Source organism: Paramisgurnus dabryanus, chromosome 18 (genome assembly GCF_030506205.2).
Source record: "Paramisgurnus dabryanus chromosome 18, PD_genome_1.1, whole genome shotgun sequence".
Lineage (NCBI taxonomy): Eukaryota > Metazoa > Chordata > Actinopteri > Cypriniformes > Cobitidae > Paramisgurnus > Paramisgurnus dabryanus.
In genome coordinates this window covers 24,604,567-24,620,646 of record NC_133354.1, presented here as the reverse complement: position 1 = coordinate 24,620,646, position 16,080 = coordinate 24,604,567, and the positions used below count along the sequence as shown (strand labels likewise).

The following is a 16,080-nucleotide window of genomic DNA, read 5'->3' as shown; positions in this document are numbered from 1 at the left end:
TGAATCAGAAGAAACAATAATTTTGTTTGTAGGCCTTACGGATCAGAAGTTATAAGCAAAAACGTAAGTGCAACTTTGGACTGTTGGTGGCGCTAGCGGGTTTGATATAGAGACTCCAAATTTGCTGTGGAGACTTTTTGGACAGTCCTTTAGAAGCGTGCCAAATTTCATAACTTTCCCATGTACGCTGCGCTATGGGCTGCCCTAGACGCAATGGCGGAAGAAGAAGCCGGAAAGAATAATAAGAAAACTAACGGATACAATAGGGGTCTTCGCCCATTCTGGGCTTGACCCCTAATAATTTCTGCATATATTGAAAAATTAATTTAGCATTTACTTTATTCTGACCAATCACTTTAAATGCACATTATTACATTATAACAATTTTTAAATAGAGTACCGCAGGGATGACGTATTTTTGTAGGTTAACCCGGAAGTTTAGCCCGGGACAAATTGCAGGATTTTTGTACTCCTATAAGATCCTTACCTTATCACACTGTGCGAAATGGATAGTTAGAACTTGGATACGGCAAGCATGTGTAGACTGTACGATGATGACACCGCAGCTTCGATGGCTGCGTCACACGTTAGCTTCAACTTCCACCATGCGCTAGTGGTAAACAAATACCAGTATGCAGGTCGTAAGCAGCAAACACACAATGGCAATCTTTCGTCAGGGATAGCCAAAAACCGTGCAGTGTATCCTGGGTCTTCACAAATGAACACAAGTTTTATTCATTTTTAAGTCAAAATTCGTCTTTTAATATTTCTGTTAAACAACGCACTTACACTTCAAAAATCATATTCATCTGAAAAGATGAACTTTCGTTAAACACAGAGCTTGTTTTTTGCACTAATCCAAAAGTCTTTGGGAAAAATGAATGGGCTTTTTTGCGAGAGAACCAGTCTCCCGCTAACTTCCGGCTTGGCCTACAAAAATATGTCATCCCTGCGGCACTCTATTTGCAAGTAGAAATTTCCCAAGTTTTTGTCCAATCAAATGCTAACTAGAATGGGAATATCCCCCATGTAGCAAAAGTATCAAATAAAGCCCAACTCACAGTACATGTGCTCTTCAACAAGCCCAGGGCTCAGATTAGGCCCTATAAGCGGCTTTAGCAACTCTGGGGTGAATGGGAGGCGATCAGGGGATTTAAGGGAAAGGCAGGTTTCTATGTACCTCTCTGTGACGTAACGGCAACACTGACCAAACACAGCCCGCAACCAGACCCCATCCAACCAAAACTGTTTTTTTAACAGTCTTAAACTCTCACAGAGCAGACAAAAGCATGCTTGAGCTCTTAAATAATAATTCAGAAGAGCATGCCAAATCACCCATCATGCAAACATGAAGACAGCAGATCAGTGTTTTTGTCAGTGGAGTTGTTTTAAGCAGTGGACACATGGGTGATCTCAAGGCGACCTTAAATGCAACCTATTATGCACTTAGGTTATCTTTACAAATAATTTAAAGTTAAAAAATAAAGTTATCTTCTGTGGCATTAACCTTTATAAAAATCTTTCCATTCCTAAAGTCCTTATGAAGGTTATTGTTGTTTATATGTCTATGTGGTTTTTATAAAGGGCACCTACTTCATTGCTAAAAACAACATAATTTTGTGTATTTCGTACATGTTATGTAAAAAAATGTAAATGTCAATCGTGAATAACAAGGCATGACCGATCCATGTTCTCATTCTGTTTACGACAAATTCTGACTCTACTATCTGAATGTCTCAACAGAAATCAAGACTCATCATCAGACCAGACAACATTTCTCCAGTCTACAACTGTTCAATTTTGATGAGCTCGTGCAAATTGTATCATCTTTTTCCTATTTGTAGTGGAGATGAGTGGTACCCCGTGGGGTCTCCTGCTGTTGTAGCCCATCCGCCTCAAGGTTGTGCGCGTTGCAGCTTCCCAAATGCTTTGCTGCATACCTCGGTTGTAACGAGTGGTTATTTCAGTCAAAGTTGCTCTTCTATCAGCTTGAATCAGTCGGCCCATTCTCCTCTGACCTCTAGCATCAACAAAGCATTTTCAGCCACAGGACTGCCACATCCTGGATGTTTTTCCCTTTTCACACCATTCTTTTTTAAACCCTAGAAATGGTTGTGTGTGAAAATCCCAGTAACTGAGCAAATTGTGAAATACTCAGACCGGCCCGTCTGACACCATAATGGCTTAAAATTGACCCAACTGCTGGGTTATACCCCATGGCTGCATAACACAACCCAAAATTTGGTCAATTTTAACCCAGCATGCGTTCTGTTCAATATTAACCCATTATGGGTCAAAAATAACCCGGAAATTTTTAGAGTGTAGATTCATTCACAGAGAGGTGTTTACAATAACTCATCATACATCAATAACAATGACTCATCATAAAGCTATTAAATAATCTGTTTGGTGAATGACAGCAAAACTAATAAGGATTATTGCTCTGATCTTATTCCTCAGTATCGTGCTATATAAAAACTGACACCTTGAAACATGAGTTCATTTGTGCACAACATTGACTGCCACCCGACCACAAATAAAGTATCACATAAATGAACTCACCACCTCATCACTCCATCTGGCTAGAAATCTACGCCAGCATTTTGTACAAGAGAGATGAGATAGAGAGTCTATGTGAGTGTGTATAGGAATGTGTGCGTGGTAGTACATTAATAATAGGTGGAGTGTAATCCACTTTCAGGCAGATCGCCCAGAACAATGAGGTAATTCACAGGGTAGCAGGTGTGTGTGTATGGGTCAGGACATCTTTCACAGTGGATAAGACACTTTAGAAATGTCTTTCAAACATGAGATATTCATACGTAACATTACATTACATTTAGCAGACGCTTTTCCCAAAGATTAGAAAACATGAGAAATGTCATAGGGAGGCAATAGTAGCAGCATGTATATATGTTTACTTAATACTGGATTTCACTGAAATAGGAAAGTTCCAGTGATATAAACAACCGGGTCATGAGTTGTGGGCGGAAAGTAAAACTGCATCAAATGTCTGTGTTTGGTTGGCAATCGGCGCGTAAGTGCATATAATGTAAACGACACGAGCATGTAGTGAATCATAAGTTATCCAGAGATAGTGAGATAATGTTTGGTGTGTGTTGCTTGCTCGTGACTCGCGGTACACCTCCAGGACCTCTGATTTTTTCGTAAAGTAGGGTTACCTGATCTGTCTTTGATAAATCTGTTAAAACGAAAGACTCAAGATTAACAAGAGATAAGCAGAAACAGCGTGTGTTACGTGACCTTTACAGCTAGCGGTTAGTGCATGTGGTCTGAGACATGGTGTTTATGAAAGCAATGCAGATTTATATTACAGTTTGAAAAGTGTGTACACAGTCAATAATCTGTAAATTATGTCTAATAATAATTATGCCTGACTAAATAAAACTCATGGTAATCGACAGATCGAAAATGCATTTGTTAAAGTTTCATTGACTAATATTAACTACCCAGCCTTATTTCACGAGAATTCATACATATTATATGAGTTGGCTAACAATGTAAATCGTAGAAAAATGTATGATTATTATAAAGAAAACAATAATGGGTAAAATTTTACTTAAAGTGGTGTTCATAAGACTGACATGACACCTTCATAATCATGACATGACACGTGTCATGAACATGAAGGAGATTTTATGCAAATTTATGACAACTGTCATTAAGTGTCATTGACTCAATTATGTCATTTTTAATGCAAATATGACATTGTTTGAGATGTCTTTATGACAACAACTTGACATTAAGAAGACAATATAACTTTCATAATTTAAGCGCTGCCACCGAAAATGCTCGGTCTCCTCTGTTCTTACGCTTACACTGTAGAACATCGAGAAGCATCTGATTGGACGACCTCAATTATCTACCGTGAGTTTGGACATGTAGCATGTAGTCATTATTAATAAACAGACATATCAAAAAATAGGTAACACTTTACAATAAGGTTCCTTAGTTGACTACATTAGTTAACATGACCTAATATGGAACTGCACTTATACAGCATTTATTAATCTTTGTTAATGTTAATTTCAACAACTACTAATACTTTATTAAAATCTTGTAAACGTTAGTTAATGCACTGTGAACGAACATGAACAAACAATGAAAAGCTTTATTTCTATTAACCAACATTAACAAAGATTAGTTAATACATTAACTAATGTTAACTAATGAACCTTATTTTAGAGTGTTACCAAAAAACATTTAGATTTATGTATGTGCACAATACATAAAAAACTGACAATTAACAGAACTTGTTCTTCTCAAGAAGAAGAAAAACTAAACAAAAAAAAGTGTAATTAATTTGAATTAATTAACATTAAATTAAAGTTTTTGCAGCGATATGGACCAAAAGCTGCATGCCTTAACCCACCATTGTACAGTTTTAATTTAATTTTAGGTAAATCTGTTTCCAAATGCAATAAAATATAATTTTATTAATTATTATTATTATTATTGGATGATTGGTTTTATTTCTCCAACACCTGGAGGAAACAAAAATCTGAAATGAAGAATATTCATGAAGCTGTTATAAAACTATATGACAGAGTATTAACACTTAATGACATTTTAATGACAAATTTAATTAATACCACTCGAGTTGAGGTCAAGAAAAATGTTTATGATTCTATTATAAAACTATTTGACAGAGTATTGACACTCAATGATATTTTAATGACAGTTTGTATCAGCTGTAAAAAGTGGTCAGACAAAATTATAATTACATCATGACACCCAATGTCAAAACCACATGACAGTTTAATGTAATGTTAACCCATAAAGCTAGGTAGTTTCTTAATTTTGATAATTCATCTGCCATGTCATGTTTATGATAGATTTATGACAAGTTATGTTGACTTGGTAAAGTCAAGTTGTCATAAAAATGACAACTCAAACAATGTCATCTTTACATTAAAAATGACATAATTTAACAAATGACACTTAATGGCAGTTGCCATATACCTGCATAAAATCTCCTTCATGTTCATGAAGCGTGTCATGTCATGATTATGAAAGTGTCATGTCAGTCTTATGATCACCCCTTTAAGTAAAGTGTAACCCAATGATTAAACCCCAATGTCAGGGGCGAAAGCAAAGCGTACAAAACATACGAATGAGGTCATACGAATTAATATAAATTATAATACACGTAAACAATGTACGAATTGCCATGAGGTTGTGTTGAAATCAGATACAGTGATGAAAACTAAACATGACGCAGTAAAAATAGGGCATCAGTATTTACTGACTTTCAGAAACAACATATTTTAGTTTTAAATTGTGGGTATATTTATATACTATAATATTCTCTTAATCAAATAAATTACAGAAAAAACAGCTAATTCACAACACAATAAGCCTAAAATAAATAAGAAACCATTCAGCCTTAAAATACATGAATCTGGTTCACTAATGCAGACATCTAATATCAAACCAAATTAGGACTCTTCAACATGAAAATAAACGCTTGTGCATATTGTGACATATTCCTCAGCCCCGTGCATGATGTCTTTTGCAAGCCGTAGCTTGCAATCATTTCCTGACATCTGAATTGAAATCATTACTAGATGACTTATTCGATAAAGTCATTTTGAAAGACTTAACCGTTTAGCACCATCTTGCAACACTTGAGTGCACATAAACATGAACAGGATGTAAAAACATGCGGCGAAAACCCCAAAAGTACTTGATGTTCTCATCTTTGCACGCAAACAATCGTGAACATGACATAAAGAGAAACCTGATAGAGGTCACAAAATAACAAGCATGTCTGGATGATTTAGGCTCAGTATAGCAAATGCCCGGTCGAGAAATTTGCATCACGGCCAGCACAAACATGACCACCGTGCCTTTGGCGGTTTGTATGTGACCCTGGATCGGCCTGCATCAGTATCAAGCAGTGAAAGCGTCAAGTGAGGCTTGTCCACTTAAAGCCACGTGTCAAACACAGCGACCTATAAAGACTCTACAGTGAGAAAAAGTGTGACAGGAAACCACCAACTGTATGTCAGACACCGGCCGTTCTGAGTTATGTTGTGAACTCCTTCACTATGTGCATAATATCAATGCTTAATATAAGATGTATAAAGTGTTTACTGATCCCAGACACCAAATCTATGTAAGCTATAAAATGTACTTTAGACTGTTGAAGTCAAATACAATGACTATAAATGTCCATAAAGATGTACAGCAAATATTTTCTATGCAAAAGTACGCAAATCACTTGATCACCACAGTATTGTATTTAACTGTATGTCACATATTACAGTACTAAAGGCGCTGAAGGGTCAGACTACTAAGGATACTTGGTTGCAAAGAAGCGGTGTCCATTTTTAGCACATTAAGCTTGGCAGATTAGCCATCTGGAGTTTACAGGTGCAGATTTAGACACAGGAAACGACAGTAAAAGCAGATACTGGAAAGCAAAGGTAAAGGTAAGGGTGAGATGTGCTGTTGAATGTCATCCATTCATTTAAATCAAAGCTAAAATTAGAGACAAAAGCGCACATGAGTGCAATTTTATATTCTATAAAAATATTTTTATTAAATTTATTTCTTTAGGTGTTAAATGCATAAAAAAAGTGTAGTGTCTCTTTAAAATTGTGTCATTGTATTCTCATAAAGTTCACTGAATCTTGACAGTTTAACAATAAATGAATTTAAAGGCATGATTAGTGAATTAGTGAGGGTGTACTAGCACTAGTACCATATTACGCTTGAACCACAAAGGACTACCGGTCTTATATCTATTCTGAGTCACATAGGCGAAATTATGCACAGTTCTTTCATGTATTAGGGCTCTTTGATCAGTAAATCTTATTAATCTAAAATCACTGTGAGTTCAGTGGTTTATAACATGCATTTAAAAAATAATAAACTTGTCAAACATAATTAGAGATCGAATGATATTTTCAGATATTTTCCCCAATATTTAAGCATTTTCCCATTATCAGAAATCGGTTTTGTAATTTCGGATTGACCGATAATGCAGCCATCAGTTAATGATTCATACAGATACCATTAAGTATTAAAGAAGACACGTGTCGTCATCGCAGTTACGCATCTGGACTGAACTTAACTTCCGGTGTCTGTTTGTTTCATGTTCTGGCTAGTGGCTAAACTATACTCTGGAACAAATCCCTTGCTGAAAATAACAAATTGTCGCTGTCTGATGAAAACCATGTGTCTATTTTGCCGATTTTTAGATTTTTCGACGGATTGAATGTCCAGGTTCATTTCCGTATACAGTATGCTTCACATATCTAAATGGCCAATGAAAAGTTGATTTTCATGTATATCCATTTGGTGTCAAAGCTGTCAATCACGCCGCATATCTCCCGCCCTGTGGAAGCATCTCGCCGGTCTCGTGAAGTTTCATCAAAGCTCAGCACTGGATAGCCGAATAAACATAGCCTGGTGAGAAAATGACTTTCCTTCATCGAGGTAAACGTTTCCCCCCTGACGCCAGACGTACGTCTAGGAGTGACAAAATTACAGTAAGTATCTGTCTAGCATTATCATGTCATTGTATTGATTCATTGTCCCTTTATAGTTTGCAAGAGACATTTAATAAATGTATAATTAATATTAAATAAACTAAGCGTATTTAATAAACTGAGCGTATTCATCTCTCAATATAAAACGCGACTTGGCCATTCTAATTAATGATCGGAAGAACGCGTATCGACCACCGTTACTGTAAAATATGCACGTATGTCCATTTAAACTCAATTTTGGTCAAATGTAGATTACATCATTACACTGGCAAGAATATGGTTACATGTAAAGATGCCGTAGCGTTGTCATACATGGTATTCAACTGCTTTTGAAATACTGAGTTTTTTCACTTCATGAAAAGTAACCGTTTTGGACATACGTGAGTTTCATCGGGCAGCGGCGAAATGTTTTTGTTTCCTAAAGATGAGGGTAGACGCGATCATGGATCATCGCTATGTGAAGGGACATTTGGCACCTGATCTGTAGTTAACATTGTATACATTAAAGGAATAGTCTACTCATTTTCAATATTAAACTATGTTATTACCTTAACTAAGAATTGTTGATACATCCCTCTGTCATCTGTGTGCGTGCACGTAAGCGCTGGAGCGCGCTGCGACACTTCGATAGCATTTAGCTTAGCCCCATTCATTCAATGGTACCAATCAGAGATAAAGTTAGAAGTAGGGATGCACCGATACTGGTATCGGCCTCGATACCACATTTTCTAAAGTACTCGTACTCGTTAAAAGTCCCCCGATACCAGGGATCGATACCACGGTCTGAGAAATGTCTATGTTTGAGCGGCGTGTAAGGGGTTAATGCCTTTTGTGTTGTCCAAAGAGGCAGAGTTTACAACAAACTGGAAAACTAGTCCCTTTTTTTTGTTAAATTATATGACTAAGGCTGTTACCTGTAAATTTAAATCATGTTTTTTATTAAGTACTCCGTATCGGTATCGGCAAGTACTGAAATGCAGGTACTCGTACCCGTACTCGTATTCCAAAAAAGTGGTATCGGTGCATCCCTAGTTAGAAGTGACCAAACACATCAACGTTTTTCCTATTTAAGACTAGTAGTTATACGAGCAAGTTTGGTGGTACAAAATAAAACGTAGCGCTTTTCTAAGCGGATTTAAAAGAGGAACTATATTGTATGGCGGAACAGCACTTTTGGGAGTACTTCGACTCGGCGCAGTAACACCCTCCCTCTCCCATTATGAGAGGGAGAAGGGGAGCGGACTTTTTAGGCGAGTTGAAGTACTCCCAAAAGTGCTGTTCCGCAATACAATATAGTTCCTCTTTTAAATCCGCTTAGAAAAGCGCTACGTTTTATTTTGTACCATCAAACTTGCTCGTATAACTACTCGTCTTAAATAGGAAAAACGTTGATGTGTTTGGTCACTTCTAACTTTATCTCTGAGTGGTACCATTGAATGAATGGGGCTAAGCTAAATGCTATCGAAGTGTCGCAGCGCGCCCCAGCGCTTACGTGCACGCACTAAGATGATAGAGGGATGTATCAACTCTTCTTAGTTAAGGTAATAACATAGTTTAATATTGAAAATGAGTAGACTATTCCTTTAATTTTAAACAGTAACATTAGCTTAGTGTAGCTTTTGATACGATTTGAACTAAATCTAGTTGTTGTTTATTTTGCTTGTTATCCGAAATAAACTACTCTAAAATGACTCTGTTGTTACTGATTCTTTTGAAAGTATACCTGAAGTAAAATTTGTGCCACAAAAGCTTATTGTTTATGTTGTTACTATTGAAAATGTCTATATATAAATAGAAATCCAAAGGTGCATGGTTACAGTTGAGTGGGGTTTCTTAATGGCCGTCTTCACTGTCTACATGCAACAGCAAACATATAGCCCAACCACTTATGTCAACATCACACACAAATGACTCAGAGATATTTTTTAATGAATACATTAAAATACTTAAGGGTTATCTGTATGAATCATTTACTGAATCCAGTCATTAGTTATTAAATCCACCAGAAAGTTATAAAATTAACATCTGACTGAAGCACAAATCCTCATAACTCACATCCAACACCAAACTGTTACTATGTGTATTCATTCAGTCTACTAATTTATTGTCATGGTTTAAAGGTCCGGTTTTTCCTTATTCCATTTTTCAAACTTTAGTTAAGTGTGTAATGTTGCTGTTATAAATAATAAAAATAATAAAATGCAAGCTCAAAGTTCACTGCTAAGCGATATATTTACTTTAACAGAAGTCCCCTTTCAAAGCCTACAGACGGCTTGGACTACAGCCCTCTACTTCCTGATTGAATGACGTCAAAATAAGAGTTTCTGACTAAACTCCGCCCACATGAATACGTCAGTCACCAGCTTTGGCTCAAACGGCTCTGCTAAGCTAAGCTGCTGTTAAATCACAACATACTAAATAAACTACACAATGAGAACTCTATACGCATTTCTGAAGGAGGGACTTCACAAAACAAGGAAGACATCAGCCCGTTTTTAGGAGAGTGAAAACAACGCTATAGAGTAAATTGTGTAAAAAATACTTTTACGTTTTTTTACACGTGAAACATTAACACATGTTTTATTGCGCACCGTAAACACAATCAAAGATCAAAACCGCATGAAAAACGGGACCTTTAAAAAAAAATTCTATTGCAAAAAGGTGCTTTAAAAGAGCTATGTATAATTTGTTGAAAGACACAGCCTGAATAACCGAAACCATTAGATTGGTGTAAGACTTAAGGACTGTAAAGAAAAATCTAATTCAACTGACTGAAATATGAGTATTTTAACAATACAAAATAAGGGGGGAATGGAAACTAGGCACACGAGTGAAAACCTGTCTTTATAATGCACATGAGGTCACATAAGACTTTCATTCATATGCATGCAAATGCAGCAGACCGGAAACACAAGTTCATGTGAAAAATTATGCTTTTCAGCACATTTCTCTGTTTGGTGAACTCTGACGTGTGAATTCATTCGCGCAAAGACGTGTGACCAATACATCATCGATACGTCTCAAGAAACTGAAAATAACAGTATTGAACAGTATCCCATTTTGTACAATTTAAAAACATTTCCACAGTGATAAACACATCATCATGTTTAATTCATTGGGGTAGCAGTTAGGTTGTGCGTTTTCTAATCTGTCAGGGTGCTGCACCACTTTCGCAGTAAACTTGTGCCTTTTTTGTTCAGACAGCAACACGTTATTATAAGGCTGGGCAATGTGGCCAAAAAATTCACACACTTGTTTTTCGTATCCGTCAATATCGATAATTATCATGATAAATGACAAATCTTTATTTCTGTCCAATTTAAAGGCAGATTTTTTTAAGTTGTAAAAACCAGACAGTTAATTATGGTTTAAAAATGTTTTTTTTTTACTCAGAACATGACAACTACTTTCCAAACAAGTGATCAATTGAAGTAGAATGGAGATTAGAATATTAGTAGTAAAATCAATATCACAACGTCGTCTTAATGCCCTTGCTGCTAGTGCCTGCATCAAAAATGCTACATTCCTTCTTCTTTGCACAGCATTTAGTTTGGCAATTACAAGCTGCACTGGTAATAAATGAATAACTTGCCCCATCGTGACTACCATGTAGTCCTTTCTTAACTTTCCAAGCGTGCCTTGTTTCGTTTATGTTGGTTACTAGGTTACCAATACCACTGACATTCGCTCTAAAAACTTGATGGAAACGACACCTAATTTCCTTTGTTTGTTTTTCTTTTTTGGAAATTTTGGAAAGATTTTTTTTAAATTATATTGTGATAGTAATCGTTATCGAATTATCACCCAGCACCATGTTATTATATTAACTAACATTTATAAAGTGACATTTGTGAATTGATACAAATTGCTAGAAGATAGTGACTCCTGTGTGATCCATTATCCCCCCACCCATAGTATATAATGCTTAACTTGTACGTCTTGTCCTTTTGGGAGCTTGACATCCCTTGGTACCATCCACTTTTATTGTACAACAGAGAGCAGCTAAGATCATAAAAGGTCTGCATGACAGAATGAATTTGAATTATTGGAAAAATTTCACTATCACAATCAAAACAGAAAGTGTCACTTTCCTTTTTTAACCTAAAAATTACCAAAGCAAGAGACTCATCTCACATGCAAATGATTTATGTGAATGGAAAAATAGCCCCTGTCTTACATGTTTGTTGTTGATAGGCCTACCTAACGGTATCATAAACTAACATGGGTGATTGTAATTTAAGAGTCATGCTTAAACAACCAAAAAATGTCATTCAACATCCTCCGACCTTTCACAGTGCTGACAGTACACAAACTCATTATCATGTGTCAAAGCTTTAGTAGTGAAGAGATGTTATTCAATACACAGCAATTTGGAGATGACTTCACTGAAACATCAGACAAGGCATAATTAAATGCAATTTCTGAGAAAGGACAGGATGTTAAGAGTGAACAGATGATGAAATGATCCAAAGTTTAAATGTTGATGAATTCATGAATCATATGAATGAATTACAACTCTTAACATCTTAAAATTTGTTACTAAGAGGCACAGTGAGGTGAAGTTTAATTCTCCAAGAGACTAATAAGGCGTTTACAAAGATGTTCCACCATCCCATCTCAAATCTGATGTTTTTCAAACCGGTTACATGGTTAAATGTCAACATGTGCCTCAGCAATTACTATAAGCAAGCAATGCATTAGTTCAATGTTTCCCAACCCAGTCCTTTGTGGCACCCCTCCCAGGATGAAACACCTGATTCAGCTCATCAGCTTCCTCCCAGAATATTGGAGATGTCTCCTCCTAATTAACACTAACAAGCTGATGAGATAAATCAAGTGTTTTATACAGGGAGACATGTAAAACATCCTGGGAGGGGTGCCATTGTGCCACATAGGACTGGGTTGGGAAATAATGTATTAGCTCATGGTACAATTGGTGCCAACAACATTTTTAAATGCTATCAGCTGTTCGCAAATAATGATAATGGGTCTTTGAAAAAAATGCAATTATTTTTACGCTTAACTATAATTTAGCAAAAGAATTAAAAGACCTAACTGTTCAGCCCTTAAAGCCACAATATGTAAGATTTTCACCACTAGAGTTGCTATTTCAAATTAAAGGCGAACCTTAAAGGCGGGGTGCATGATCTCTGAAAGCTAATGTTGACATTTGATATCACCTAAACAAACACGCCCCTAGCCCAATAGAATCTGGACCTTCTTTTGATAGGCCTGCCCCACACATACGCAACCCAGGCAACAATGTCGGTTAATTGACACGCCCCTAATTGCTAATTGGCTACAAGTGTGTTTTAGGCCCGACTCCCTTTTCCAAAGTGTTTTTCAAAAATCATGCCCCCCTCCTTTAATGACGTTCTGAAGAAGAGTGGAATGATGGTAGATGTTGTTTTAACCATCCAGAGGCGTATGGAATTCGCTAATCGTACGTGAGGCCGTGCTGTATCGTGGAAGCCGAGCCGTGACTTATTCATAATACAGCACTAACCTCGACTATCCTATTGCATTTATAAAACGGTTACCACACAATGCAAACATTAAAGTAAAAATATGTATCAACAAAGCTTTTATTACGTTAAATCACTAAAGGCCTTTCTTCCCCTGGAAGAAATAGTCCTTGAACGACTGAGAACAGCAACAGAATGTGTCACGTTTACATTGCTGAGGATGCTGTAGGCCTGGGACGATTAATCGCTATCATATTAATAATACTTGTCTGAATCAAGTCGCAAAGGTGATATTATGCACAGCTCTTTCATGTATTACGGCTAGGAAGTCCTTATCTGAAATCACTGTGAGTTTGAGTTGTAGCGCCCACTGCGCCTGTCAGCAGAAAACAGCCGAGACGTTTCTGACTTATTAAAATAAATATGTAATCAGAAAAATATTAATTTCTTTTAGAAAATATGACACATTGATGTAGATTAAACTATTCAACAGTATATCAAATCAATCAACCTTAGAAATATACGCAACATAAAAAGAATAATATGTACACAAAACATAACTTATAATACTAAAACAGTGACAAGAAAAATTTTTTTGATAAATACACTTTTATTTAATAAAGGTTTTAATTGTTTATTTTAGAATATCCAGCCGTTATATGCAGCAGTTGCAGACGCGCAATGACTCTTGGGATATCCTCGGCTGTTAAGGATCCATTCGTTCTATCCTTAACAGCGCGGAGAAATAAGGACGCATTTTGAGGCTTCATTCTAAGCACCCTTAGTTTGAATTGGGACAGCCTTACTAGCCTCAAGTCGCGCTGCTGTGACGCAATTGGTCTTAAAATAGAAGGTCGCAGCCTTTGAATTGGAACACAGCTCAAGTGTAAATGGTCCTTTTTCTGCAGCGCATATTGAGTGTCTGCACAAGAGCGCCCTCTGGCTTTTGGATGTAGCAGCATTTCACCGTAATTCATTGAGAAGCATAGCACGCAAAATCACACGATTAATCGTCCCAGGTCTACTGCACAGAGATACACAGAATCGTGTGAATTACCACCACAGCTATTGACCAATCAGAATCAAGGACTGGAACTAATTATTTTATAAAGATGTTTAAAACTTTATCTTTGTAATTATCTTCATTGGTGCAAGCTGGCCTTTATACATATAAAAGAAATCTTAACTTTAAACAGCCACTTTAGAGCACAGTAGAGCAGTTAGAGGGCTTCAAATGCTGACAGATAAGAAGAACTCACAGGATCTGACAGAACTAACATTACATGTTTAAACAGAACTGATGTTAGATCTGTGCGATGAGCAACCAACCAAGATAAATATGTCATGAGGAAAAAGAGCAAAGCATAGGTTTGTTGATTTGTGTGGGTTGCGTTTTTCAAATGTTTATAGAGGCCCAACACGACAGCATATATAGTCAAATCCTTCAAAGCAGGTGATATTATGCAAGTGCATTAGTTGAGCGGGTTCAAATCGAATCTAAACTCCACAATACTGCACTTGTTAATGCACAATAGAAACTGAGTTTCTTAGAGTGTTCACAAGTTTGCATGTAATCGGATTTAAAATAAAGCATATTTGGAGTGTTGAGTGACCGGAAGGGCTCAGAGTTCGGAATATTACCCCGAACCCTTAACTGGGATGATATACTAGCTGAGAGTGTGGTGATGGGGTGGAGGAGGGATGCTGCAAAAACTGTCTCCCAAGCCAAGTTGCTCTTGACTCAAAGTAAGAAGTATACACAGCAAAGAAGGATGATGTGTTTGCATATAAAAAAAAATAAAGAGATCAATGCCAAGTGAGGGACATAACAAGAGTAAATGTATGCATGAGGAAGTGCAAGGTAAACTCATTTGATTAACACTGTGTGCATTTACATTACATTTCTTTGGAAGACGCTATCATTCAAAGTCTGTTGGTTCGAAACCAGGACCTTTCGCACTGGTAACACAATGCTCTACGCAACTGAGCTACAGTAACATTAGTCATGTATATGTACAACAATACAATTATCAGTGACTGCTGATTCAGATTAACCCTTTTTCACATAATAAACCAAGCAGAGAAGATGCACAGTTCTGTCTACAGTTGCTATAAAAAAATCTAATTGATTCACATTTAAACTTTTTATGTGGCCTCTTTATTAAGTCTCACTGAATATGTTGTATAAGCTTAAGGCCTTTAAAAACAGTGATTAAAAACAGAGGGCTTATTTGCCACCTGTTACCTAACCATGCTTAGGTCTGCAAAGCGAAACAATCTGAAGAGGTTAATTATAGTTGATCCTTGGGAACTCATTGTGTACGCCATATACTTGTCTTTTATACTTCAATTGTAGTAGTATACATAACCCAAATCTGTATACTTTATACAGTATTGTAATGTTTAGACGTCATTAGGTTGAAATGTTGATGGTAAACACTGATGCTTGAGATACACTGCCTTTGTCATCCGATTATTAAGCACGTTTCTTTAAATTACTGATTTTTATTTGGCCAAATATAATATCTAAGTGTTCATAAACATAACAGTCTGTGTTTTCTCGGCATGCCTAAAAAGCCTGAATCAGCCTCCTGCGTCGCAAATTATTCAATAGCTTAGCGATGTATGACGGAAAAAACCGAGTGCGATACGAAGGCTCGAGCACTTACTTTCTGTGATCTTCTGCAAACCCAGCACATCTTCAGGGGTGATCGTTTTGTTCGCGAGCAGCTCTTCTTCTGTTGTTACGGGTACCCCGACATTTGTCGCGTTGCAGCCCTTCTTGACTTTCATGGCCTCGGTTGAATCGGGCTTCGAGTTCGGTCTGCCGCCGTGGATGCTGAGGCTGTTGTTTCCTTTGCCGGTGTCTCCGCCGCCGCTGCAACTAGCGGGATTAACGCCGCCGGACTTCTTAGAGCTCGATGGGTCCTGGCTCTTGCCTGTGCTGGTACAAGAATAGCTCATTATCCGTTCCTCCTCCTCCTCCCCCTGCTCTCCCGGTCTAGCAAAGACACAAAACAGTCACCCTCCCGCACCCGAAGGGCTGAGCAGGTCGCCCGCTTATGGTATTTAAATCCTACCGTTCTCTCAACGTCTGT

The 16,080-nt window shown here is 37.2% G+C and overlaps 1 protein-coding gene across 1 annotated transcript in view; it reads right to left on the bottom strand.

The window, feature by feature from the left end:
* The window catches only part of unc119a2 (unc-119 lipid binding chaperone a2), a 28,091-nt gene extending 12,011 nt beyond the window's left edge, over positions 1 to 16,080 (bottom strand). Inside the window, 1 exon segment of the mRNA XM_065287436.2 lies at positions 15,652 to 16,080. Within this exon segment, the coding sequence (XP_065143508.1) occupies positions 15,652 to 15,946 (295 nt within the window). The 5' untranslated portion in view covers positions 15,947 to 16,080.